Source organism: Oryx dammah, unplaced genomic scaffold (genome assembly GCF_014754425.2).
Source record: "Oryx dammah isolate SB20612 unplaced genomic scaffold, SCBI_Odam_1.1 HiC_scaffold_5, whole genome shotgun sequence".
NCBI lineage: Eukaryota > Metazoa > Chordata > Mammalia > Artiodactyla > Bovidae > Oryx > Oryx dammah.
In genome coordinates this window covers 92,667,412-92,695,335 of record NW_024070189.1, presented here as the reverse complement: position 1 = coordinate 92,695,335, position 27,924 = coordinate 92,667,412, and the positions used below count along the sequence as shown (strand labels likewise).

The 27,924-nt window shown below is 50.8% G+C and overlaps 1 protein-coding gene across 11 annotated transcripts; it reads left to right on the top strand.

Annotated features, from left to right (window-relative positions):
• The first annotated feature begins 67 nt into the window (after nucleotides 1–67).
• Nucleotides 68–27,910, top strand: CCL25 (C-C motif chemokine ligand 25). 11 transcript variants are annotated; one of them, XM_040240530.1, is made up of 8 exons: nucleotides 68–280; nucleotides 1,281–1,408; nucleotides 23,104–24,208; nucleotides 24,662–24,779; nucleotides 26,465–26,582; nucleotides 26,672–26,808; nucleotides 27,138–27,257; nucleotides 27,511–27,910. In XM_040240530.1, exons 4-8 carry the CDS (start codon nucleotides 24,707–24,709, stop codon nucleotides 27,516–27,518), a joined length of 456 nt encoding a protein of 151 aa, XP_040096464.1. In that variant the 5' UTR covers nucleotides 68–280; nucleotides 1,281–1,408; nucleotides 23,104–24,208; nucleotides 24,662–24,706; the 3' UTR covers nucleotides 27,519–27,910. The 11 variants fall into 11 exon arrangements, with proteins under 11 accessions (XP_040096464.1, XP_040096461.1, XP_040096460.1 ...); XM_040240527.1 differs by having other exon boundaries at nucleotides 27,508–27,910; XM_040240526.1 differs by having other exon boundaries at nucleotides 1,281–1,423; nucleotides 27,508–27,910.
• Nucleotides 27,911–27,924: the final 14 nt, after the last annotated feature.

The window sequence follows — 27,924 nt, the reverse complement described above, 5'->3', positions numbered from 1 at the left end:
TCCGCCACGGCGCGCTTCTCATTGGCCCGCGTTGCTGTCGCGGCGACCCGGGGCGCGCGGCGGGGGCGGGACTTCCGGCTGGCGCCGCCTGCGAAGAGCTCGGCGGCAGGCAGAGACGCGGGTGGCCAGCGATGGCCGAGGAGAGGGCCAGCTGTGGCCTGGCCCACGGAGGCCGACGGAAGGCGGCGGCCGAAGGGTCACTCCCCTTGTCCTGGGCATGGTGTGTGTCTCGCGCCTGTTTATCCCGCCGCCGCCTCGGCCGCCGTCACCAATCTGCAAGGTAGGAACGGTCAGCGCGCCTGGGCTGCGGTGACAGAACCGGGGTTCGAATCCCGGCTGCGACGTTTCCGCACTATGTGCCGTTGGGTTGGGGTTACGTCACCTCGCCCGGACTCAGTTTCCTTATCTGGTGTAGTGACGAGGCGGACCTGGGGACGTGGTCAGTGTTCTATCTGTGTTGATTATTAGAGCTAACGGGTGCCCAGAGGCTCAGCCTAACGTCCGTTCATTAAAATTTAATTGACCGCCTACTATGTGCCGATCACTGTATTGGCAACGAACAGGCGAAAATACCTGCCTCTATTTGGCTGACATTCTGGACTGACGCTGTCCATGAGAAATGTAGTGTTAGTCCCTCAGTCGTGTCTGACTCTGCGACCTCATGGACTGTAGCTCTCCAGTCTCCTCTGCCCATGGGGATTCTCCAGGCAATAATACTGGAGTGGGTTACCATTTCTTTCTTCAAGGGTTCGAGCGCGTGTCTCTTGCACTGCAGGCAGATTCTTCACCGTCTGAGCCACCAGGGAAGCCCATGAGAAATGTAAGGAAAGGAAAGTGAAGTCGCTCAGTCGTGTCCGACTCTTTGTGACCCCGAGGACTGTAGCCTACCAGCCTCCCCTGTCCATGGGATTTTCCAGGCAATAGTACTAGAATGGATTGCCATTTGCTTCTCCAGCAGATCTTCCCGACCTAGGGATCGAACTCCGGTCTACCATTTTGTAGACAGACGCCTTACAGTCTGAGCCACCAGGGAAGTCCGGCAACCAAATGTTAGCCACATGCATAATTTAAAATTTCTAGTAGCCATGTTAAAAAGAAAAAAAAAGAAACAGGTGATGTTAATTTTAATAACCTGTCTTATTTCACCCAGTTTATCTCCAAAATGCTGTTTCAGCCTGTAGCCAGTGTAAAAATGTAAGAGATATTTTTACGTTCTTTTGTTTTTTCCTTTTCTTTTCTTTACATACCTTTGAAATCTTGTATGTCTTTTACACTCACAGCACATCTGAAGTTGGACTGGCTGTGTTTCAAGGGCTCAGGAGCCGTGGTTACTAATGGCTACAGCATCGAACCATGCAGTGCTAGATACGGAGTCAGGAAAGAAATTAAGTGGATTTCACAGCAAGTGGTAAAGGACCGAAAAGTAAATTGGGCATGAGGTATGTGGGGTGGGGATGGGGGTTGCAGTTGGAAAGAGGGCTGTCGGGAAGGTTGAGAAGGTAAGATTTGCAGAAGGACCCAAAGGAGTCAAGAACACTGAACAAACAATCATGCCGTTTATTGTTTTGTGCAGTGTTGTCCAATAGAACACTGTGCTCATGGGCATTTCTTTTAATCAACACTGCCAAATTTAATAGCCACGAGCTCTATGTGGCCTTTGGGCACTTGACATGTAGCTGGTAGCACTAAAGAACTGAGCATTTAATGAACTTAATTTTTGTTGTTGTTGTTCAGTTGCTAAGTCATGTCCGACTCTTTGCGACCCCCATGACTGCAGCACACCAGTCTCCCGTGTCCATCACTATCTCCTGGAGTTTGCTCAAACTCATATCCATTGAGTCAGTGATGTTATCTAACCATCTCATCCCCTGCCACCCCATTCTTCTTTTGCCTTTAATCTTTGCTAGCATCAAAGTCTTTTCCAGTGAAATCAGCTCTTTGCCAAAGTATTGGAGCTTCATGGATCATAGCTTTGTTGTGGTCAAGGGGCTTGCGTTAACGCAATAAAGCTTTGAGCTATGCTATGCGGGCCCCCCCAAGATGGATGGGTCATAGTGGAAAGTTCTGACAAAACGTGGTCCATTGGAGGAGGGAATGGCAAACCACTCCAGTTTTCTTGCCACAAGAACTCCATCAATTTAATTTTTACTTAGTTTAAGTTTTGTCATGTAGAGCTCATGGCTTCCATAGTGGATGGCATAGATTTCGTCGAATGGTGACAAGTGCAGTGCTCTGAATTGAGCTCTATATACCTCATGCTGAATGCTTTATGTCGGTTCTGCGGAGTGCTCACAATAGCAGTGTAAGGGGAGAGCTACAGTCATTGTCATCATGATGACTAGTGGAGTATTGTGATCATTCACCTATGCTTCATCATTGCTGTCATTCGCAGACTTGACTTTTTAGAAGAATTTTAGATTTACAGAGATATTGCGCAGAAAACACAGAGTTACCATTTTACCCACACCCAGTTTCCTAGACCCTAGAGTCTTTCATTAGCAGGATACATTTGTTATACTTAAGGAACCATGACTGATACATTCTTGTCAACCCTAGTTCATGTTTTGATTTCCTTTGTTTTTACCTAATGTCCTTTTTGTCATCTAGAATCGCATCTAGGATACCACGTTACACTTAGTTGTTTTCTCTCTCTAAAAAGAGATAATTGACATATAACATTGCATTAGTTTTGGAGTATACAACATAATGATTTGATGCATGTATATATCACATAATGATCACCACAATAAGGTGGTTAAAGATTAACATCCATCACCACACTTAGATTTCTTTTTTTCTCTTGTGATGAGAACTTTTAAGGTCCAGTCTCTTAGTTGTCCTGTCTCTTGAGTCTCCTTTTAGCTTTGGCAGGTTCTCCAACTTTCCTTGATTTGGATAATCTTAATTGTTCTGAGAGACCTGGTCAAATATTTGGTAGGATACTCCTCTATTGGCATTTGTCTGGTACATTTCTTGTGGTAATCCTGGGATGATGGGTTTGAGGGAGGAAGACCAAAGAGGTAAAGGGCCATTTTCATCATATCATGTCAAGGATACATACAATTGGGGACCTCACTGGTGGTCCAGTGGTTAAGACACTGTGCCCCCAATTCAGGAGGCATGGGTTTGATCCCTGGTCAGGGAACTAAGATCCCACAAGCGGAGCAGTGAGGCCCAAAATAAAAGAAAGTAAGAGAATTCTTTTTTAAAAAAAGGATATGTACTATCAACTTTATTTATGCGTGTTGATATTGGCCTTCATCACCTGGCTGACTTAGTTTGTGTCAGGTTTTTCCACTGTAAAGTCACTTTTCCCCTTTTCCTTTGGAAGGCAGTCACTATATGCAGCTCACATAGAGAGTGGACATGTGTGTTCCCCTCCTTAAGGGTGGATATTTACATAAATTACTTGGAATCCTTCTGCATGAAAGGCTTACCTCTTCTCTCCCTGTTTATTAGTTTATCCAGTCATTTAATTAGATCAGTATAGCTTCCTGAGTTGGAGAAGGCAATGGCACCCCACTCCAGTGCTCTTGCCTGAAAAATCCCAGGGACGGAGGAGCCTGGTCTGGGGTCACACAGAGTCAGACACGACTGAAGCGACTTAGCTTCCTGAGTATTTATTTATACTCTGGATTATAAGCCAATACTACTTTATTTTATTGCTCAAATTGCTCCAGCATTGGCCACTTTGTTTTGTTTTTAATTTATTTATTTTTGGCTGTGTTGGGTCTTCATTGCGGGCTTTTCTCTAGTTGCAGCGCACAGACTTCTTATTGCAGTGACTTCTCTTGCCCTGGAGCACAGGCTCTAGGGTGTGCGGGCTTCAGTACTTAGGGCTTAATAGTTGTGGTTCTAGAGGCTTAGCTGCTCCTTGGCATATGGGATCATCCCAAACCAGGGATCCAACCCATGTCTCCTGCATTGGCAGCCGGATTCTTTACCACTGGACCACCAGGGAAGCCCTCCTTTGGTTTTTGACACACTCCTATCAATGTGTTTTGTTCGGTGGTTTGTTTTGGTTTTTTTTTTTTTTGGCTTGTTTGTTTTTTCTGGAGGACTTCCTTACTTTCTAGTACTGCAAGATGCTGTAGGTTCTTCTCGTGTGTATTTCCTGATCCCAGCCTTAGAAGTAGCCGTTTCTCCAAGTCTCATTCCTCTGATTAGAGCGTGGTATTAGAAACCAAGATCTGAACACTAGGAGTGCTTGTTGCTACTGCAGTGCTGTTTCTTGTAGGTCACCGATGCTTTGCAGTCACCTGTAATTCAGCCGGTCTAGGCCCTCAGCCCTGGGGATACACACAACAACGACCCAATGTGCATCCACCCTCACAGAGCTCAGAGTCAACCTGCGAGGACAGGCTTAGGAGGCGAGCTCTGACACTCAATCGCCATGCAACCTTGGGCAAGTTGTTTAATTTCTCTGAACTTCAGCCTCCCCTTCCACGAAGTGGGCGTGCTTACAGTACTTTATGAGGGTACCATGAGAATGAAGTGAAATCACCCACTTTCAGAATCTCTGAAGTAGAACCTGGTGGCAAGTGCTTATTAATTGTAAGAAATGACACAAATAATTTCAACCTGCAGAGGTCCAGAGTGCCAGCAAAGTGTGTAACAGGCGGACCTGACTTCGCCCAGGGGCAGCCAGGGGAGGCCTGCACAGCCAGTAGGGTGAGTCACGAGGCAAAGGGGAGCAGGACGGTTCAGGCAGCAGGAACAGTAAGCACAAAGGCCCTGAGCCCCACAGGAGCGTGGCACACTTAAAAAGGCCAGTGACTCACGGGATTGAAAGGGGCATGACACACAGGGCTTGATTGGCCACGGCAAGTTGAGACCCTGTCCTAGGAGCAAGGGCGGTGATTGTCCAGGTGCACATGTCTAGTAAGGACAGGGGTTTGAGTCTAGCTTGCCTGATCTCAGAGATCTTTATTTCCCTGATCTGATCTTGAGATAGAAATTCTTTGTTTTGTTTTTTAGTAAGAAGCATAGTTTTGGTTCTTAAGGTTCAGGGTTAGAGTACACTCCAGGCACTAAAATTCCTGATCGTTCTTATTGTGCCTCGAAACACATGCTGTCAGGGCCCATGTGATCAGGATGACTCTGTTTGGGTTCCTGCTCACGAGGACCTTGCTGCTGCAAGAAAGAGGACATGTAGACACCAAGCCCAGGCAGTGTGACAAGGGCCAGGTCCAGAGCACCACCTTTCATGAGGGCAGCACTGGGCTGGAGGGCAGCAGGAGCCAGGGTCTGCCAGCCACAGGAGGGGGAGATGGGGCTTCCACACATGGACCAGCTAGAGCACAGGTGCAGCTTTGCCCCTGAGGAGGGTTCACGGAGCAGTAGGTGTCTCAAGGAAAGAAGATGATAAGGCGGGACTGGCAGGGTGTCTTGTCTCTGGCTGTCAAGGACCCTAGAGAGTCAGGCAGAGAAGTTGGGATTTCATCCTGCAGATGAGGAGTCAGCCGACTACAGCCTGATTCCACCCACACCTTTTTTTAATACTACCTGTGAGTTACAAATGATGTTTACATTTTTATTTTATTTATCTTACTTAATTTTTTGACTGTACGACAGAGCGTGTGGGATCTTAGTTCTCCAACCAGGGAGCCCAGGTGCCCTGCATTGGAAGCATGGGAAGTCTTACATTTCCAAATGGTTGGGAAAAAAAAACCAAAAGAATAGCATTTTGTGACATGGGAAAGTGCAGCTTCAGCATCCATCACGTTTGCTGGTCCCATGCCCACGCCCGTCATCTGTGTATGGCCCTTGGCCGCTTTCAGGTTGGAGGAGCAGACGCAGACTTGCTCAGATTGGGGGGCAGGGGCCTGCACTTCTGCCGTCACTGGTCTGAAATTCTTAATCTTGTGAATGAAGGAGGCCCATATTTTTATCTTGCGTTGAGCTCTGAAAATTGTTCAGTCAGTCTTGGCAACAGAGACCAGATGGCCCACAAAGCCTAAAAGATTTACTGCAGGGCCCTTTTCAGAAAAAGTAGGCTAGTCTTGCTGTGATGGGCAGAATAACAGCGGTCTCTGGGAACCTGTGTCCCCTTACCTACCAGAAGGGATTCTGCAGATGGGATTAAGTTGAGGATCTGGAGATGGGCAGGCAGTTGTGGATTATCTGTATGAGACCAACATCATCACAGAGATTCTTATCAGAGGGAGGCAGGAGGGGCAGAGAAGGAGATGTGAAAGTACAAAGAGAGGACAGTGATGTCATTGATGTCTTTGAGGTTGGAGGAGGTGGCCACGAGCCACGGGATGCGGACGGCCTCTAGTGGCCAGAAAACGGATTCTCTCCTTCAACTGCCAGGACTGCAGCCCTGCCAGCACCTTGATCTTAGCCCAATAAGATTGACTTCGGACTTGTGACTGCCAGGACTGTCAAATAATAAATGTACCTCGCTTTAAGCTACCAATATTGTAGTAACTTAATACAGCAGTCACAGGGCCCCGATATTCCTGCCGTAGGCAATGGGCAGCTGAAAGAATCTTTCAGACAGAATTTTTTTTTTTATTTTTTAATATATGTAGTTTTTGATGTGGACCAGTTTTTTAAAAGTCTTTATTAAATTTGTTATAGTATTGCTTCTATTTTATGATTTGGTTTTCTGGCCACAAAGCATGTGGGATCTTAGCTCCCAGAGCAGGGATCAAACCTGTGCCTCCTGCAGTGGAAGTGTGGGGTTTTAACCACTGGACCACCAGAGAAGTCCCCAGCCAAAGAGCATTTTAAATGAGACACTTAATGTGATTCTTTGCTGATTTGTTAGAAGGAAGGGCCCCAGAAGCAAGCATGGAATGCACACTTCAAAAGAGGGAGTGGGGGCTGTGAAGACAGCCCCAGGGAGAGCTGCCGGAGCAGGTGTAGGGCAGGATGTGGAGAGGAGGATTCCAAGTGTCTTAGAAGTGGAATCACCAGGACTTGGAGACAGTCAGATGTGGGCAAGGCAGTAGCCCAGTTATGAGGCACAGCAGTGGGGAAGCCATGACACCTGGGCCACTTTCAGGGCTTACAGTGTGGGTGGGGGCTATTCTGGGGACATAGAAGTGAGTTTAGGGACTTCCTGGTGGTCCAGTGGTTGAGATTCCGTGCTTCCAGTGCAGTGGGCACGGGTTTGATCCCTGGTTGTGGAACTAAGATCTCACTTGCCTCATAGCTCAGACAAAAAAGAAAAGTAATAGGTTTTATTGTCAGGGGAGCCGTTTACTGGTCACCCCCCAAACAGAGCTGAGGCATCGAAGCGGATCACCCATCCTGAGGATAGAAGCCGGGCAGCCCGGCTTCTGGAAGAATCTTCCAGCCCTGGAGCTCTTTGGGGGCCAGACTTCAATCTGATTCCATTACTAGTGCTGAGTCGGTGAGTGATGGAAAAAAACAGGAAGCTATATTGACTTCTCTGTGGACGGTTGAGTTTGTTTTCAGTGGGCAACCCCATTGGAGTTCATGGCCCTGATAACTCCAGAGTTGGAGGAATGAGTAGCCAGGGGTTCCTTCTGGGCGTGGGTCCCCCGTGCTTCCTGCCTGTACACATTTCTGACCCAGAGAACCTGACTTGGAGCGGGCACAGAGCTTACATCCAGGAACTTCCATGTGATAACCTCCCAAGCCTCTGTTTATTTGTAAAAGATGAGGGGCACTGCCACCTCCAGGACACACATTGAGCAGGGCAGCTGAGGCCCAGGACGACCACCCTGGCACAGGCCCACAAAGGAGATTCTATGCTCAATGCCCGGGAGAACAGGAAGGGAGGGGTCCCCTACTTGTCTGAAAGGCAAGCTCCCCACACACCACGGTGCAAGATCACATGGGTCAGTGACCTGAGTGAGCTTGGCGAGTGCTGGTTCCCAGAATTACCTTGCTACCTTTCTAGATTTGACCGTGCCCCTTCCACTGGGCGTTCTTCCAGCAAGAGCAGCAGTGGCATTTTATCTCCCATTGTATCAAAGGTTAGAACAGGCCCTGTGACTCCAATTCTAAGGGTCACTATTGACAGTGATCACTTTCACTTTTCCTGTCACTTCACCCACCTCATTCCTGCCAGTAACTGGGAAGTAGCCACTGTGTCATTTTTTTTTCATATTTAAGATTTCTATTTTCCTTTAAATCCAGCTTTTATTTTTCATGCCATTTGGGTTCTCCTTGACCTGTCTCTACGTGTTTTACATGTATATGTTGGGCTTTTTGCAGTACTTCTTAAAAAAAAAAATTACACAGAAATTCAGTAGTTTCCAACATATCCACAAAGTTGCACAAACCTCACCACCACCTATTCCAGCACATTTTCATCACTCCAGAAAGGAACCCCAGGACTTCCCTGGTGGTCCAGTGGCTAAGATGCCAAACTCCCAATGCAGTGGGCCTGGGGTTTGATCCCTGGTCAGGGAACTAGATTTCCACATGTTACAACTAAAGATCCTACATGCCTCAACTAAGATCTGGTGCAGCAAATAATTTTTTTTAAAGGAACCCCCATGCCCTTTGGGCTTCCCTGGTGGCTCGGATGGTAAAGTATGCCTGTAGTGCAGGAGATCTGAGTTTGATCTCTGGGTCAGGAACATCCCCTGGAGTAGGAAATGGCAGCCCACTCCAGTATCCTTGCCTGGAGAATCCCATGGACCGAGAGTCTGGCGGGCTGCAGTCCGTGGGGTTGTAAAGAGTTGGACACAACTGAGCGACACAACTAACATCATTCATTCATGACCTTTTGCAGTCCCTCCTCCAGCCCCTGGCAACCACTAGTCCACTTTCTGACTCCATGAATTTGCCTGTGCTGATCACTTTATATGAATAGACTCATACGATATGTGGCCTTTTGTGTCTGAACATCATGTCTTCAAAGCTTGTTTCTGTTGTGGCATGACTTAGTACCTCATTCATTTTCAGGGCTGAAGAATAGTCCGTGGTGTGTGGCTGGACCACATGTTGATCCATTCATCCATCGATGGGCATTTTGGAGGCTGTTTCTACCTTGTGGCTTTAGTGAGTCATGCTGCTGTGAACATTGATAAACAAGTGTCTGGTGGGATGTGTGTCATTTCTCTTGGGTATATATCTAAGACTAAAGTGGCTGGCTGACTAAGTAACTTTATGAGAAATTGCCAGACCGTTTTCCTCAATCTTTTCTTGGTAAATGAGATGGAGACTTCATGCCTGTCAGTCATTGGCAGGTGCTCAGTTGGCTGTGACCATTCTCCAGCTCTGCTCCTCATCCAGCATCCCATGGGAAGCAGGCAGGGCCCCTTGGGTTTGCCAAGGTGCCTCCCACCTGCCCCAATGTGCAGGGGCAAGGGTCCCAAGGATGGACCCATTACAGGCCTCTGCCCTACCCTGTAACTCCCACATTCCATGTAGCAGGAGACCCTCAAACCATTCAACTCCCCAGATGAAAAATTCGAAAGCACTGCCAGTGGCATCTCTGGGAGCCCTCCACATGGGCTAACCTCTGATCATGCATGGTTAAGAGTGAATTGTACCAGGGGAACAAGCCAGGTGTGTTATCAGCTATTAAAAGCTCATGCAAATTGATAAGAACTCAAGGAGCAAAGGTCAGAAACAGTTCACCAGGAAGAAAGAGTTGACAAACCTCAGAATGGCCCTTGGGTGAGGGCTGGTTAAGGCGAAGACCATTCCATTGCTGCCAGGACCTGGACACTGGCTCCTCAGGATGGTAGCTGGGGTCACCAGAAAATTACAAAACCTTCGGAAGCTAATTCCCCAGCATCTTACAAGTTTCATGGTCTGACCCTGTGGTTAAACCACCGACAAGTGTCCTGAGCCCCCAGTGGAAGGGCTGCACTTACAGCCTTTAAAGAGTAAAAGGTTGGCAGTGATCTGAATGCCCAGTGTTGGCAGCTGGCTTGGGAACTACTCTAGAAATGGACAGGAGGCCTGCGGCCACGTGGAGTAAGAATGCCACCTGAGCGTGGCCAAGCCCTGTGCAGAGGCAGTTTAATTCTCATCATAAGCCTCTGAATTGGGTCCCGTTAGATGGACTGAGCAGAATGCAGATGAGAGCAGGATGGGAGCTGGGGAGAAGAGAGGGGCTAGGGAGATGATTTGCATTGACCACTCTGGGGAAAGAGTACCCAGCTGGGGTGGGGGGTTGTAGGTTCACTGTGGCATTTTTGGGGTGTTACTTCTACCCTTCCAGCCAGGCTCCAGTGCTTTAAGATGCTTGAGCATGGAGGGGAGTGGGCATCCTCAGTGGTATGGTTAAAGTGAGGGCTTCAGGGACTTCCCTGGTGGTCCAGTGGTTAAGACTTTGTGCTTGCTATGCAAGGTACACAGGTTTGATCTTTGGTCCAGGAACTTGGATTCCACATGCCAAAAAAATTTTTTTAATTAAAAAATAAAATTAAAAAATATTGGCACTTCTCTGGTGTCCAGTGGCTAAGACTCCGTGCTTACAATGCAGGGCCCAGGTTCAATTCTTAGTTAGGGAACTAGGTTCCCACATGGCACGACTGAGTTCTCACGCTGCAACAGAGATCAGAGATCCCACGTGCTGCAACTAAGACCTGTTGTGGCCAAATAAATAAAACTAAATAAATACCGAAGTGAGGGCTTCAGGCTCACACAGGAGAGGGAGGAAACCGGGCCCATGCTCGCCTTGCTCCCACCCCATCCCCAGGCACCCGGCGATGGGCTGCTGCCTTCCTCAAGGGCGCCCTGCGAGTGCAAGTTCACTGCTGCTAAGTCTCTGCAGTCATGTCTAACTCTGTGCGACCCCATAGACGGCAGCCCACCAGGCTCCCCCGTCCCTGGGATTCTCCAGGCAAGAACACTGGAGTGGGTTGCCATTTCCTTCTCCAATGCATGAAAGTGAAAAGTGAAAGTGAAGTCGCTCAGTCGTGTCCAACTCTTCGACACCCCATGGACTGCAGCCTACCAGGCTCCTCCACCCATGGGATTTCCCAGGCAGGAGTACTGGAGTGGGGTGCCATTGCCTTCTCCGAGTTCACTAGGGCTGCCAAAACAAAGCACAGGCCAGGACTTCAGCAACAGACACTTAGCTCCTCAGTCCTAGAGGCAGGAAGTCCAAGGTCAAGGTCGGCTTCATTCTGAGGCCTCTCTCCTTAGCTTGCAGATGGCCATCTTCTCCCCGCATCCTCAACGTGGCCTTCCCTCAGTGTCCCTAATTTCCCCACTATAAAAGGACATCAATGAAACTGGGTTCGGGCCCACCCTCATAACCTCATTTTTAACTCCGGTACCTCTTTAAAGGTCCTAAAGCCAAAGATTTAGGTAAAGGCTTCAACATACAGATTTTGTGGAGGACAGTTCAGCCTGGGGAGCATGTGATTTTGCCATACCCACCCTGGGTGTGGCGGGGAGCTCAGGTGGCCCTCGTCACACACCGACACTGCCCAGTGTTCCACAGGTCATGGGAATTCTGGGGTCTGGGCTCCCCATTTTCTGGTGGATAGAGCAGACCTGGAGCTCCAGTGGGAAGATGGGGAGTTGGGCCTCAGGAGCTCAGCCTCAGAGGCTGGCCAGTGGGGCGGGGATCGGGGGGCTGGTCATCTCCCCAGACCAGCCCCGGCTTCCCCCAGGAGTAGGGGTTTTCCTGGGCTCACCTGCAAGGAAGTCCCCCTGAACACATGCTCGCCTCCCCCTCCTCCACTTGTCCAAGCTGTTGTGCTGATGCACTGGGGCTTTCTTTACCCACGTCCCCATAGCCCTCTCCCCCAACAACCTCTGGTCCTTTCCCCCAGAAGTGCGGTCACTAGGCCTGTTCCAGCACAGGGTCTGGTTAAGTGAAAGTGAGAGTCACTCAGCCATGTCCAGCTCTTTGCTACCCCATGGACTATACAGTCCATGGAATTCTCCAGGCCAGAATACTGGAGTGGGTAGCCTTTCCCTTCTCCAAGGGATCTTCCCAACCCAGCGATCAAACCCTGGGATCAAACCCAGGTCTCCCGCATTGCAGGTGGATTCTTTACCAGCTGAGCCACAAGCAGTCAGCAAATGCGAGCCCTGCCACCCCTCCCTCATCTCCAGCACCCAGTAGGTGTCAAAGTTCTGCTGACCTAGTGAACCAGCAGCCAACCTTTCTCTCGAGGGCCCACGGGTAAGACACCAGTCCAGGCTCACCGTGTCTTGGCAGAGTCCACTCTATCCCCGTCCCCCCACCCTCAGGCCACCCAAGCTGGGTCCTCTCCTCAGTGTGTAAGATGGGCACCCACCCCTGCCCTGGCCCAAGGAGGACCTGTCAGACTCCAGGGACCCGTAGTTGAGGGGTGTTACCAACCTGAGCACAGCGGGGCGTGGGGGTGGCAATAAAGAGCTGGAGGGGGCACCCTAGCCCCAACTCACCCCTCCTCCTGTCAAAAGCCCCATCACCTCCTGTCTGCTGTCCCGTGGGTGAACTGGCTCGTTCTCCACCTGGTGACCGATCCAGCATCCTCAGCACACTGCCCGCCTCCCGGTGCAGCAGGGATCAGAGGCCTGAGCAGATCGGGGCTGGGGCGGAGGGTGGGGAGGAAGCATGGCTCCCCAGCTCTGTGTCCCTCTCACTCCCAGGGCCTCACATTCCAGAGGTAGGAGTGTTCAACCCTCACATGGGCTTCCAATCCAGGGCGGGCCAAGGGTCAGGAGGAACCAGAAACTGCTTTTCTCTAGCAAGGTGGGGCAGGGGTAGACAGGCCAAAGGTTACTGAATAGAAACCCTCCATGGGGGAGAAGGGGAGAAGCTCCTCTGGGTCTGGATAGACAGGACCAGAAAGTGGCCACAGCAGGGCTCCTCCCTGACACTGGGGCCAGAGATTCTTCCTGGTGGAGCCAGGACCAGGCCTTGTAGGATCTGTAGCAGCGTCTCTGCCTCCTCAGCCTCCCTACCGCTGCCACAACTGTGACAACCTCTTCTCTCTCCAGACTTGGGCAGGTGGCCTCTCCACTGGCTTTCTGTGCTCATGTTAAGGGCCCTCAGGTCACATCTGGGTCAGGTATTCAGGGAGCCTGCTGTTTTATGTGTCTGGTTCCCTCTGCCTGCTGTTCTCTGTTCCCCCACCCACCCTCCCTTCCTGCCGCGTTCCAGAACTGAACCTTTTCTCGGGTGGCCTCGCCTGCAGCAGCTTGAAGCAGGATTTCAGTTCCCAGCTGGAGAATGAAGTCCGGCTGCAGCAGTGAGAGCACTGAATCCTAGCCCCCAGACGCCCAGGGGCCAGTGGCCGGTGACAAGCCCCTGGCCCGTCAGCTGCGCAGAAATGAATTTCCACACAGAGACAGAAAGTAGTGAAACAAGTGAAGTGCTTGTTAGGAGGAAAAATGAGCACGTGTGGATAGACACACGGGTGGGCTCGGAGAGAGACTCACACCCTCATGGTAATTTGAAGTGCTTTTATAGGGCATTCTTCTGGGTTTCCTATGGCCAGTCATCTTGCTTTGTCTGGTTCTGAGCCCGTATTGGGTGATCTCAGTGTCCTCCCCTGTGTGCGTGCACATCTCTTAGCCAAGATGGATTCCAGCAAAGAGGCCTATGGGTAGGCTGACATCACTTAGTACGAAGTGGTGCCCTTTCTCTTTTGACATCCAAGGAGCCATTCTGTGCATGCATAGTTGGGAAGGTCTCCTTGACTTTGAAAATGAGGAATGTGTGGTCTTTTATTTGGACAGGGCCCAGCTTCTCTCTTGCTTCTGCTATTCTGGAGTTTCAGTCCACAGGGGACAAACTCTGGCTGCTCAGCCTGGGGCCCATTCGTTTCCTGCCTCAAGTCTGCACATCACTTCCCCTGAGGAGTGTTCCTTGTCCTCCCTTAGGAGTTTGCTCCCCGTGAGTGCTGTGGGAAGCAACAGAATTCCCTTCCCCCAGGATGTGATGGCCTGATGCCCAGAACCTGGGGATACATGGTACTGCACAGCAAGGGGACTCTGCAGGTTGATCAAGTTGAGGCTCTGGACATAAGAGGTGATCCTGGACTATCAGGATGGGCCAGCGTTAATCACAGGGGTTCTTATGAAAGGGAAGCAGGAGGGTCCAGGTCAGAGAAGGAGATGTGATGACAGAAACAGAGGTCAGAGACAGGTTAGAAGAGGCCACACTGCTGGGTTTGAAGATGGAGGAAGGGGCCACAAGCCAAGGAATGCAGGTGGCTGTGAGAAACTTGGAAAAGGCCTGGAAACTGATTCTCCATGAGAGCCTTCCAGAAGGAACTGCCCTGTCAACACCTTGATTCCAGGACTTCCACCCCGCTGTGACTTAGAATACTGGGAGTCAAGGCTACGTTGGACCAGACCTTCTCAGGCTTAGAACACTGGGATTGAGAAACAGACACAATGACCAGTTTTTCTCCGCAAATTAAGAAAGTTATGCATATAAAGCAGCCAAAGACACAATCTTTGCTTCTTGTAGCTGACTTTGACAGGCTTCCCATGTTCTCCAGTATGTTCTTGGCCAATTCTTTTCCCTTCTCGCTAGGAGAAGACTTTTCTGATTTTTACAGCCAACTCTAGGGGAAATAGTATGGACCTACCAGAAGCAGAAGATATTAAGAAGAGGTGGCAAGAATACACAGAAGAACTATACAAAATGGCCCAGATAACCATGATGATGTGATCACACCTAGAGCCAGACAGTCTGGAATGTGAAGTCAAGTGGGCCTTAGGACGCATCACTACAAACAGAGCTAGTAGAGGTGATGGAATTCCAGCTGAGCTATTTCAAATCCTAAAGATGATGCTATTAAAGTGCTGCACTCAATATGCCAGCAAATTTGGAAAACTCAGCAGTGGCCACAGGACTGGAAAAGGTCAGTTTTCATTCCAATCCAAAGAAAGGCAATGCCAAAAAATGTTCAAACTACAGCACAATTGCACTCATCTCATATGCTAGCAAGTTCAGTTCAGTTAGGTTGCTCAGTTGTGTCCAACTCTTTGCAACCCCATGGACTGCAGTATGCCAGGCTTCCCTGTCCATCACCAGCTCCAGGAGCTTACTCAAACTCATGTCCATTGAGTCTGTGATGCCATCCAACCGTCTCATCCTCTGTTGTCCCCTTCTCCTCCTGCCTTCAATCTTACTCAGCATCAGGGTCTTTTCCAGTGAGTCAGTTCTTCGCATCAGGAGGCCAAAGGATTGGAGTTTCAGCTTCAGCATCAGTCCTTCCAATGACTATTCAAGACTGATTTCCTTTAGGTTGGACTAGTTGGATCTCCTTGCTGTCCAAGGGACTTTCAAGAGTCTTCTCCAACACCACAGTTCAAAAGCATCATTTCTTCGGCACTCAGCTTTCTTTATAGTCCAACTCTCACCTACATACATGACTACTAGAGAAACCAGAGCTTTGACTAGACGGACCTTTGTTGGCAAAGTAACGTTTCTGCTTTTTAATGTGCCGTCTAGGTTGGTCATAACTTTTCTTCCAAGGAGCAAGCATCTTTTAATCTCGTGGCTGCATTTACCATCTGCAGTGATTTTGGAGCCCAAAAAAATAAAGTCTGTCACTGTTTCCATTGTTTCCCCATCTGTTTGCCATGAAGTGATGGGACCAGATGCCATGATCTTAGTTTTCTGAATGTTGAGTTTTAAGCCAACTTTTACACTCTTTTCTATCACTTTCATCAAGAGCCTCTTTAGTTCTTTTTCACTTTCTGCCTTAAGTGTGATGTCATCTGCGTATCTGAGATTATTGATATTTCTCCTGGCAATCTTGATTACAGCTTGTGCCTCATCCAGCCCAACATTTCTCATGTAAGTTAAATAAGCAGTGTGACAATATACAGCCTTGATATACTCCTTTCCTGATTTGGAACCAGTCTGTTGTTGCATGTCCAGTTCAAACTGTTGCTTCCTGACCTGCATATAGGTTTCTCAGGAGGCACGTCAGGTGGTCTGATCATCTCTTTAAGAATTTTCCACAGTTTGTTGTGATCCACACAGTCAAAGGCTTTGGCATAGTTAATAAAGCAGAGTAGATGTTTTTCTGGAACTCTCTTGCTTTTTTGATGATCCATTGGATGTTGTTAGCAAAGTAATGCTCAAAATTCTCCAAGCCAGGCTTCAACAGTACATGAACCGAGAACTTCCAGATGTTCAAGCTGGATTTAGAAAAAGCAGAGGAAGTTGCCAACATTCACTGGGTTATAGAAAAAGCAAGAGTTCCAGAAAAACATCTGCTTTATTGACTATGCCAAAGCCTTTGACTGTGTGGATCACAACAAACCGTGAAAAATTCTTAAAGAGATCGGAATACCACACCACCTTACCTGCCTCCTGAGAAATCTGTATGCAGGTCAAGAAGCAACAGTTAGAACTGAACATGAAACAACAGACTGGTTCCAAATTGGGAAAGGAGTACTTCAAGGCTGTATATTGTCACACTGCTTATTTAACTTATATGCAGAGTACATCATGCAAAATGCTGGGCTGGATGAAGCACAAGCTGGAATCAAGATTGCCAGGAGAAATACCAATAACCTCAGATATGCAGATGACACCACCCTTATGGCAGAAACTGAAGAACTAAAGAGCCTCTTGATGAAAGTGAAAGAGAAGAGTGAAAAAGCTGGCTTAAAACTCAACATTCAAAAACGAAGATCATGGCATCTGATCCTATTACTTAATGGCAAATAGATGGGGAAACAATGGAAACAGTGACAGACTATTTTCTTGGGCTCCAAAATCACAGCAGATGGTGACTGCAGCCATGAAATTAAAAGATGCTTGCTCCTTGCAAGAAAAGCTATGAGCAACCTAGGCAGTATATTAAAAAGCAGAGACAAAGGTCAAGGGGCCATTGTTTACTTTGCTGACAAAGGTGTGTTTAGTCAAAGCTATGGTTTTTTCCAGTAGTCATGTATAGATATGAGAGTTGGACTATAAAGAAAGCTGAGCACTGAAGAATTGATGCTTTTGAACTGTGGTGTTGGAGAAGACTCTTGAGAGTCCCTTGGCCAGCAAGGAGGTCCAACCAGTCAATCTTAGAGGAAATCAGTCCTGAATTTTTATTGGAAGGACTGATGCTGAAGCTGAAACTCCAATCCTTTGGCTACCTGATTCGACGAACTGACTCATTGGAAAAGACCCTGATGCTGGGAAAGATTGAAGGCAGGAGGAGAAGGGGACAACAGAGGATGAGATGGTTGGATGGCATTACTAACTCAATGGACATGATTTTGAGTAAGCTCCAGGAGTTGGTGATGGACAGGGAAGCCTGGCGTGCTGCAGTCAATGGGGTCTCAAAGAGTCTGACACAGCTGAGCGACTGAACTTACTTACTTCAAAGGGAAAACGAGTCTTGAGTTGCAGAAGTTCACAGCCAAACAGACATATGATCTTTGAGGCACCTCAAAGCCTCTGTCAGCAGCTAGAATCCCAACATAGGGTTTGTGTGGCCTCAGCCCTCTCCAAAAGGGACCAGGGCTGAAAACTTGGGAAAACGCTCTTGACACAGCGATGACGATCGACACAAAATGGGTTGTGTCTCCGAAGCCAAAGGAGGCGACAGTCTTAGGGGAGGGGTGGCGAGGGGCCAAGGGTGAGGGGCCACTGTTAGGCTTCAGTGGGAGCCAGGGCAGGAGTCCAGGAGTGGGAGGTGATGGGGGGACAGAAGCAGGAGAGAGAGACACCAGAGAGACTTGAAGGCCGTCCTTGGCATTCATCCACTGCCAAAAAGGAGTGGCTGTGAAACAGGCAAGAGGGGATGACAGGTGATGAGAGGAGAGAGGTGATGAGCATACTCATCATGGGTTTTAGTTTCTGTGTTTTATAATGTTTCAACATCTGCCAGCCTTGCTGATCTGGGACAGACTGCCCTTACAGCAATCCCTAGAGATAGCAGGTAGCTGGGAGCAAGCCTTTCCGATGCAGGGCCACCAATCCTGGGCTCAGACTCCAGGCAACTCTGTTGTCAGGCTCTCACACTCCTGGGAAGCAAAATCCCCCTGCCCTGGTTCCCCCAGGGAGAGGTACTATACCAGACAACTGGGGAGAGCCACCCCGCCCCTGGGGCCAGCCGAGAGTGTTCAAACTGGCCAGTCCCAAATCTCTCACCCTGCCTGGCCTGGCCTTCCCCAGGGAAGCCACAAGAAAGGCTTGTGCCCTGCTTTCTCCTTGCTCCTTCTGTCTCCCTACTGACTGTGGTGGTTCCCCAAGTTTCCCCGCATGGTGTGTTATGCCCCCTCCTCTTGGGATCTCTAAGCAGCAAACTGTCTTCTCTGTCACAATTTTTAAAAATACTAATCAGCTTTTGGTTGTGCTGGGTCTTTGATGCTACACATGGGCTTTCTTTAGTTGCAGCAAGCAGGGGCTACCCATCCTTGCAGTGCACAGGCTTCTCACGGCTGTGGCTTCTCTTGTTGTACAGAGCATGGGCTTCAGTAATTACCACTCACGGGCTCTAGAGCTCAGGCTCAGTAGTTGTAGCACGTGGGCTTAGTTGCTCCTCAGCATGTCGGATCTTCCCAGACTACGGATGGAACCCGTGTCGCCTACACTGGCAGGCAGATTCCTAACTACTGGACCACCAGGGAAGTCCCCCTTATTGTGATTTCTGTGGGAAGGGTTGAGTGAGGCTGGGTAAGCAGGCTTAGGACTTGCTAGTGTGAATCATTTCAGCAGGCTCTGGGACATAGAGCCTGTCCCTAGTTGTCTACTGCCTGGCCCTGGGGCGACCCAGGCTGGAGAATAGTGACCCTGAGTGTGGGAGCCTGATAGAAGAGGCGGTTAGGGTATAGGCTCTGGACTGGCTGGTTTGCATATGAAAGGTACCCTTGAAAGGAAGCCATTACTATCTCTGGGAATCTGCTAGCCCTAGGAGGGCTAGTACCTTCAGGATCAGCAAGTCCCCAGCTGTCAAAACAGAATAAAAAAGACATGCTGGGAGCCTAGAGGTTTTTAAAGCAGTGGAATATTCTGTATAACACCATAATGGTGGATAAACGTCATTATACATTCTGTCCAAACGTAGAATGAACGAGGGCTTCCCCGTTGGCACTCATGGTAGAGAATCCGCCTGCTGATGGAGGAGATGCAGGTTTGATCCCTGGGTCGGGGAGATCCCCTGGAGGAGGGCATGGCAACCCATTCTACTGTTCTTGCCTGGAAAATCCCATGGACAGAGGAGGCTGGTGGGCTACAGTCATGAGACCGCAAAGAGTCGGACACGACTGGAGTGACTGAGCACGTGGAATGTACAACAGCAGGCGCGAACCCGAATGCAGACTCCGGACTTTGGATGATAGTGATTGGTCGGTGTAGGTTCATTGCCAGTTACAAACATGCCTCTGAGATGCAGGCTGTTGATAATGTGGGGCAGGGGATGTATGGGGAATCTCTGTACCTTCTCTTCAATTGTGCTGGGAAAATTAAACTGCCCTTAAAAAAAAAGTCAATAAAAAATGAAAGAAAAGAAACAATGTAAAATTTTGAATTGACCTTGATCTGTGGCTGGAAATGCACTGTCCAATAGGACAGACACCAGCCACATGTGGCTATTCAGCACTTAAGAGTGTACTGAAACTTTTCAATAAGCCATGTTTTGAACACTTACTATTTAAAAAAGGGAAAATACCTCATAAATCATTTTTTGATTGAATGTTGAAATATTATTTTGGCTTGTTGTTGTTTAGTCGCTAGGTCACGTCTCTTTTGCAGCCCCATGAACTGTAGCCCGCCAGGCTCCTTCTGTCCATGGGATTTCCCCAGGCAGGAATACTGGAGTGGGTTGCCATTTCCTCCTCCCGGGGATCTTTCCAACCCAGAGATCAAACCTGCGTCTCCTGCTTTGGCAGGCGGATTCTTTACCACTGAGCCACCAGGGAAGCCCATTATCTTGAACAGATTGGGTTAAACAAAATACATTATTTTAAAAAAAGACATGCGTAATACAGTTCCCAAAAAGTATATGTGGAATGAAGGAGTCAGACCTCAACTTGGAATCTGGCTGTCACTTACTTGGTGAGGTAACTTAACCTCTCCAGACCTCAGATGATTGTTTTTTCCCCTTTCCAGTGGGGATAAATATTAATCCCATTGCGCTTGCTGTCACCTCAAGTCACTCTCTTTAGAGGAGCGCAACCCATCCCCGGCATCTTCCTGCCACCTCCAGATTTGAAGCAGTGATGCTTGCCTCCAAGGATCTTGCTTCAAAACTTGCTGCCTGTCTGCTCTGCACTGCTTACCCAGGGCACCCAGCCTAGTGCCTGGCATACAGTAGGTGCTCGCCACCTGTTTGTTGAATGAATAACAAATGGCCCCAAACAGGTGTTTGATGAGGATCAGTGACATCGCCATCCCCCTTCTTAGCTGGGAGACATCTGCTTGCTCACTCCAGTCACCCCTGGGAACGTGGCTGGTATGTAACAGGTACCCAGAGACCTGTGTGGAAGGGCTGAATGGAGCTCAGCATCCTCAAAGTGGAAATTGCTCATTTGTGTCCAACTCTGCGACCCCATGGAATTCTCCAGGCCAGAATACTGGAGTGGGTAGCCTTTCCCTTCTCCAGGCGATCTTGATCAAACCCACGTCCCCCACATTGCGGGCGGATTCTTTACCAGCTGAGCTACGAGGGAAGCCCAAGAATACTGGAGTAGGTAGCCTATCCCTTCTCTGGCGGATCTTTCCTACCCAGGAATCGAACTGGGGTCTTCTGCATTGCAGGCAGTTTCTTTACCAACTGAGCCATCAGGGAAGCCCCAGCATCTTCATAGGGACTCATACCCCTCTGGGACCCTCTCCTCAGGACCCACCGCCCTCCCTCCCCACATCACCCCTGCCCCAGCCAGCCCAGCCCCCGCATGTTCAGTAGGTGCAGGAGAAACACAAGGACTGAGGCCACGACCAGTGGTGGTAGCCCGAGTACCCTGCCCAGGTTCCCTGGAACACAGAGGCAGCTGGTCAGTCCGGGGAGGGAAGACCTCAAATCTGACTTTTCAGGAGGCAGGCCAACCACATGGGGAACAGTAAAATGGGTCACACAGAGAACTAAGTCCCTGAAAGGCCAGAGGCTTGCAAGCCATCCTTTAAAAAAAAAAATAGCACTTTTCCTTCCTTCCTCCAGTTGCCTGGCAACCACTGTGCATCTGGACCAGAGTGAGAGGCAGCTGGGTACAACCAGAATCCAGGCCTGGCAGACAGGATGCCCGGAGTCTGGTGTGTGGAGTCAGGACGGTGGGGGGTGGGGTGGGGATGGCATCCCAGCGGCTTCCCTCAGAGGCCACCTGAACCAGGACCTGGAGGTACCAGAAGCTCAGGAGACAGGCAGCATAGGGAGGTGGAGGTGGAGGTGTGATGCAAAAGCAACTGCAGGAGGCCTTCCACCCAGGATCCTTCCTGATGAGCCCCAGGCCTCTGCTCAGTGGCCTTCCTCCATTAGGAGATGTCCCCCTTTCCTTCACAGTATTTAAGAAATAAAAGTCGGATTTTCCTGGCCAAAGAATAAAAAATAAAAAGGGTGAAAAGGGGCCTCTCAGACCCTCAGTCTCCTTCAGTAAAATTGGTCAACTGTTATGAGCACCTGGGAGGTCCTCCAGCAGAGAAATGAGAGTGCGCCAGGTACCCAGACCCCCCCCACCCCCCAGCCCAGAGGAGCTCACGCCAAAGGCAGTGGTTGGTATTTCCCTTCTCCCAGCCACCTGGCTGCCCCATTCTGCAGTCTGGCCATCCGGGGGATGTGCTGAGCTGTGCCTCTGCCCCCTACCGCTCACCCTGCATTGCATCCTGTCCTGCGGACCCTGGGGTCAGTCCCTGAATTTGAATTTGGCTCAGCGGCAGACTGGCGGTGACTCACAGCGGCCTCATGCTCAGAGCTGGGGACTGGGGAGCAGGAGGCGGCTTTGTCCTCTGTTCACACATGCAGAGAAGAGGGTCCCCTCGCTGGAGACAGTTTACCCTGACCACCTCCAGGAGCTGCGGGAACACAGGCCTCCCCTTTCTCAGCCGAGCCCTGACCGTGGAGGTCAGCAACTGCGATCCCCGGAACTCCAGGTCTCCACCCAGGGCCCTTAGTCCTGAAGCATCTTGTCCGCCGCTCAGACACTTGAGTGCAAAAACCCCTGCCTGCCCTGTGTGCTGGTTCCTCAGACCCTTTGCTCCCTTTTAAGGCTGCTGGTGGGACCAACTGTGAGCGGCGGGGAGGTGGGCTTGCTCACGGGAAATCGCCGCCGCTACTGAGTAACGCCACTTCTTGGCCGCTGTCCGCCGATCGGGCAGGCAGGGACGGTAGGCCTTAGCGGGGAGGCTAGCCTCAGCCCGCCACGCCGCGTCCCCAAGCTCGCAGCCACGCGGAACCGCGTCCTGGACCAGCCTCACCTACTCCGGGAGCGGCCACGGCCACCGGCGCAGGACCGCTGGTCTCCGGGCCTGAGTGCGTAAGCACCGCCCCAATCAGAAAGCCCCGCCCCGGCGCTCAGTGTCTGTCATCAAGGCCCGGCCCCTGCGCCAAGCCCCACCCATTTAGCCACCCGACCTGGCCCAGGGAGTGGGTGAGGGGCCCCGCCAAGGTCTCCTGGTGGAGTTGGAGAGATGAGAAAGGGGTAGAGTGTCATAAATGCTCCGAACGGTCTATAGCTAAGGAAGTCGACAATAAAAAGTTACAGACGATCAGCTGTGAGGTTTCTGCATCTCCCCTTCCCCACTACCTGCCGCTCCTCTGCCCCCACGGCCCCCACCGTCACCCCCCTGTTCCGGGTGGACCACGCTGACCCTGGAGAAAAAGAAACTCCTTCTAGGTGGGTGCCTGCTGGCGTGGTTACTTGGAGCTCCCGCTTTTCTTCCAAAACCAGAACATTATTGTGGTCCTTATTCTCAAGATAATATTCGGGGAAATTCAAGTTGTATTGCACTGTTAAAGATGTGGTAAAGAGTCTGCCTACAATGCGGGAGACCCGGGTTCGATCTCTGGGTTGGGAAGATCTCCTGGAGAAGGAAATGGCAACCACTCCAGTATTCTTGCCTGGAGAATCCCACGGACAGAGGAGCATTGTAGGCTACAGTCCATGGGGTCGCAAAGAGTCGGACACGACTGAGCGAGCTTCACAGCTTCACTTTCATATATATATATATATATATATATATATATATATATATAGACAGAGAGAAAGAGAGAGAGAAGTCATTGTGGCTAATACATGAGTTAACTTGAATTTTATTATTATTTTTAGGCCATGGCACTCAGCTTGAGGGGATCTGAGATTCCTCACCAAGGATCAAACCCCAGGTCCCCTGCATTGAAAGCTGGAGTCTTAACCACTGGACCACCAGGGAAGTCCCCCGTTAACTTAAACTTGATGCTAACTGAAAAAGCTTGTTAGTGGCTTATCAACCTACATTGTACATCTGCTTTAATTATTAAAGAAGAGGACGCATTGACCAGAAGTCAAGGATGTCCATGTTCAAAATAAAGATTAAAGTCCTTCCTGGGACGCCAGTACTGGTCCTCCTCTGATAATAAGACTCACTTCATAGGTGCCAAGGTCATACTGACTCGCCTCAAACGTGCTGCTCTGTTCTGAGACCTTGAAGAAATGGCTCTCTGACTTGTCTGACATTCTTTGTTCTGACAAGACACAAAACTACTCTGAAAACCTGCTTCTTTGGAGCAGTTTCACAGAGTAATCTGGGAAGCAGGCTTCTGGGCTAGCCCTCAGTCTGGCTCAAAACTCTTTTCTTTTTTTGATTATCATTTTTGATTATTATTTTTTTGCATGAGACATTACCTATTGAAAGTGTACCATTCCATGCTGTTTACTATATTCACAGAGTCCCTCCACCACCACCACCATCTAATTTCAGAGCAAAAAGAAGTCTATACCATTCCTTTCACCCTCAACCCCATTCTCCCCTCCTCCCAGCCTATGGCAACAGCTGATTTTACTTTCTGTTTCTGTGGGTTTGCCTGTTCTCAAAAAACAGGGCTTTGCTGTGACACAGTAAGTCACCCCCACCGTATGGAAGAAGAGAAAAATGGGATGAAGTCAAGGCCCCACGGGCACAGGTGGCTGGGGAGTGGGGAGAAGAGATGAAGGCTCACCCCTGCTCTAGGCAGCCTGAGTCCTGCCTGGGGGGGAGCCAGGGTCCACCTGGAGGTGCAGCAAGAAAGGAGCCAGGAGAATGAGGGAAAAGGCCCTTCAGGGAGAAAGCCAGGGTGCTGGCTGAGGGGCTTGGAGGGGAGAAGGTGAACCTTCAAGGGGGCTGGCTAAGGTCAAGGCTGGGTCTGTCCACCTGCACCCGTCCACCTCTCACCCCCATCCAAGCAGTTAGTTGAAGGTATCGTTTCCTGCCCATTTCTTTGATTTGGATCCTTTTGCCCCTGGCCCCCAACTTCCGCCAAGTGCATCATGACATTGGAGAGAAGAGAGAAAAAATGGAGAGAAGAGAGGAGGGCAGGGCTGGAGGGAGAAGCCAGGAGGTGGAGTGGGAGGGGAGACAGGGAGGAGGAGGGAGGGCGGAGCGGCAGGGTGGGGTTCCGTCTATAAAGGGTGAAGCCTGCTGGCCTGGCAGGCAGGAGAGCTCAGGTCCACTCCAGCAGGCGCCAGCTCCAGGGACCCCATAGGCTTTGGTGAGTCCTCCCCGAGATCGGCAGTAGGTCCCTGCAGCACTTGTACCCATCCCATGCCACCTGCCTCTCTTGCAGGGGGCCCTGGCTTGAGATGGGGGTGCTCCCGGTGCCTGCCGCTGTCCATGTTGGGTCCTCATCATCCACCCACCTGCTCTCTCTAGTTAATCCTCAAAGTAGGTGCCAGAGGGGGAGGACCAGCCTGCACTATGAATCCATGGCTCCTGGTCTGCCTGGTGGCCTGCTTCGCGGTTGCCTGGGCTCCCACTGTCCACGCTCAAGGTACTGTCTCAGTTCATCCCTACCCCCTCTGGAGTCCCCTCTCCACATCTTTCCTGTGCCTCCTGCTACCAATGTGCTTCTCCCTTCCTCCAGAAACCTCCCCTGATCCCATCAGCACTGAATCCATTCTCTGATGGACAGCTCCCCCACCAGGCATGCAAAAACTCGCAGCATTTGTGCAGCTGCTTGGGGGTGATTGTCCTCAGCCTCTCCTTCCAGAGCCCCTGGGTGCCTCCCCAACAGTCCATGACCCAAGGCATCCCTCCAAACTCCAGTCAACCCAGGAACTATGGGGAACAGACGGTGGCATGGCTGCTTACCGCCCAGGACACATTGCAGTGACCTGAGCCTGCAAAGCCCCTAGGGGTAAGGGGGCGTTGAGATCAGAACCTGGGAGCCCAATGAAAATGGGTCTCCATCTTGGCTTCCCCCACCCAGGCTACCTGTGTGGTCTGGCCTTTATGACCCAAGTTTTTTCATCTGCCAAGTGAGGTTCCAAATTCCCACTGCAGAGATGGGACGTGAGGATCCAGTTGGATACTCCTGGCCCAGTGCCTGGCAGCTGCTATGATAACCATTACTGCTATTAACGGGGAATTCCTCTCCTCTCCTGAGAATAAGCACTTGAGGATATTGGGGACCAAAGTTCATTCTGAATGCCACCCCCCCCCAGTGTCCCTCAACTTTGCCACTGTTTTCTCCATCCCTGTGGGCCTGAGGAGGCAGCTGAGCCCCAGCAGGTAGCCAAGCAGAACCCCTGGCCAAGTGGAAGCCCCATGGCCCCACCCACCTGCCCCACCTGCCCCTCATTAGGTCTGAGAGGCCTTAGCCCTGCCCCAGCAGACCTTAGCCTTTGCCCAGGATGGGGCTGGGCCTCGTTCTCATTGTCCTCTAATAAGAGGCCCATTTCAGGAGCCAGGCCCAAACTGGGCCCTTTGATCCTGGGGGCAGGGTTGCCCCCAGCCCTGGGGAGCTTCCTGCCTGGCGCTGCAACACCGTCCATCTAACTCCACTGCTCCCTGCTTTCTGGGTCAAGGTGGGGATAGAGGGAGCTTTCAAGTCCTCCCTGAGCCCCTCCCAGAAGTCAGATGTGGCCCCTGGAGGCAGGGATTGGCAAAAGGATGGATCCCAGAGGACCCTGAAGGCCTAGCACTGTCTCCATATTAATTCATCCTTTGCTCATCCCACCCTCTCATCCTCCCTGATACTTCTGGCACCAGCACCTCCAACCGTGCCCCCTCCCCTTCTCAGGGCATTGCACCCACTCCTTGCCCTCTGCACCAGAGCAGGAGTGGAAATGGTCGATTTATTTCGTGGTCTTGGACTCTTCCCAGCTGGGGCCTGTGGGGCCCTCTCCAACTCCTGCCAGCTGTCCCTTTGTCAAGAGCCAAAGATGAGCCCAGCAGCCACCTCACTGTCTATGCTGTCCCTGGGCCTCCACAGTGCCTAGAAGAGTTGCAATGTGTGCGCCCGGATAACTACATCTGTAGGCATCCCTGCAGAGCGCATGCGCGGCCGCACACCTCAGTGGGGACATCTCTGCAGGGCCCCTGTGAAACCGCAGGGCGCATAGGTAGCCGCACATGCGCGTAGGTGCCATGTCTGTGGACGGCCCTGCAGAGTGCGTGCGCGGCCGTACGTGCATGTGCTCAGACTTGAGACTGTGGGCGGCTGTGTGGTCGCAGGTGCCTTTGAGGACTGCTGCTTGGCCTACCACCACCGAGTCAGGGTGTCCTTGCTGCAAAAGGCCCAGAGTTACTATCGCCAGGACGTGAGTGGGAGCTGCAACCTGCCTGCTGTGATGTGAGTGGGACCGTGGGGGAGTCGGTGGGGACTGTCACACAACTTTCCTCTCCACTTCCATCCTCACCTGGGCATCCCCATCCCTGCAGATTCTTCTTACCCCAGAGAAACATGATGGTGTGTGGGAGGCCAGGGGCCAAGTGGGTTAAGGCTGGGATGAAGATTTTGGATGCCCGGAAAAAGAGCTGGTTAAACCACCACCCCAGCACCTGGAGAAACTTCCAAGGTGGGTGAGACCCCAGGCCAGCATCTAAGAAGTCCATCCTCCCAGCTGTGGCCCCTGAACTTCTCAACCCTTGAAGGAGGGGACAACAGCCAAGTCCCTGACAGCTGCCTCCACCCCAAGGAGAGCCAGGGGTGGGTGAGTGGGAGGCTGAAGGAATGTGCAGTGTTTTAAGTCAATACACTTCCAATAGCTAGAGATGGAAAATTCAAGAAAATAGGAAACTCGTTGGCTCAAATAACCAGTCAACATGAGGCTTCACGTTTGGGTGGATCCAGGTGCTCAAAAGATATAGGTGGCACTCTTTTTCTATTTCTCTTGCCTTCTGACAGGCCCTCACTCTGGGGTGAGGAAATTGAGCTCTGGAACCTCAACACTTCCATTGTCGAGGTTTAGCGGCCCCACCAGAAACAGCAAGAGGAAAACTTCCCTCCTGTCAACTGCTAATCCAGGTTGACTCTCGGTCCCGTGATCACCCCTCCCCTCGTGCCTCCGTCCCACCCCCAACTCCGCCCCATCACTGCTGCAGAGGAATGAGGGCTCTCTGATCAGCCTCACAGGTTCACATGGGCGGGACCTAGGGGGCTGATCATTATCCTGCCCCCTGTCCAGAGAAATGCCAGGCATGTGAACCAAAAGCTGCAGGGCCCCCCTCACTCCACTCCAGTCCTCCTCACCTGCCAACCCCTCTGATCCCTCCAGCAGGACCATGAGCCCACACTACTCCAGGATCTACCCACACAAGATGGGCTGGACCTCTCTCTGCCACAGTTGTCACTCTGCGGCCTTGACTGCCCCAGCCCCTCTGTCCTTCAGGGCAAATCTCAACCCTCATACCTGAGGCTGCGCTAGGTCCCTCCCTGTCACCCCTGCCACCTCCTGCTCCTCCAGCGATGGGAACCAGGGAGCCCTGTTACTTCAAGCTCCGCGCCTGCTCCAGACACCAGAGTCACGCCTGCCTGGGTAACCATTCTTGGAAAGAACCATTGCAATCATTGCCTGCCTGCAGAGACACACCTACCTGCATCCCTCTGGGTCCTTGCAGAGCTTCAGTTCTCTCCCAGGACGTGCTTCTAAAACTTTTAAATAAACTATTGGGACACCATGCTTGTCTCCATC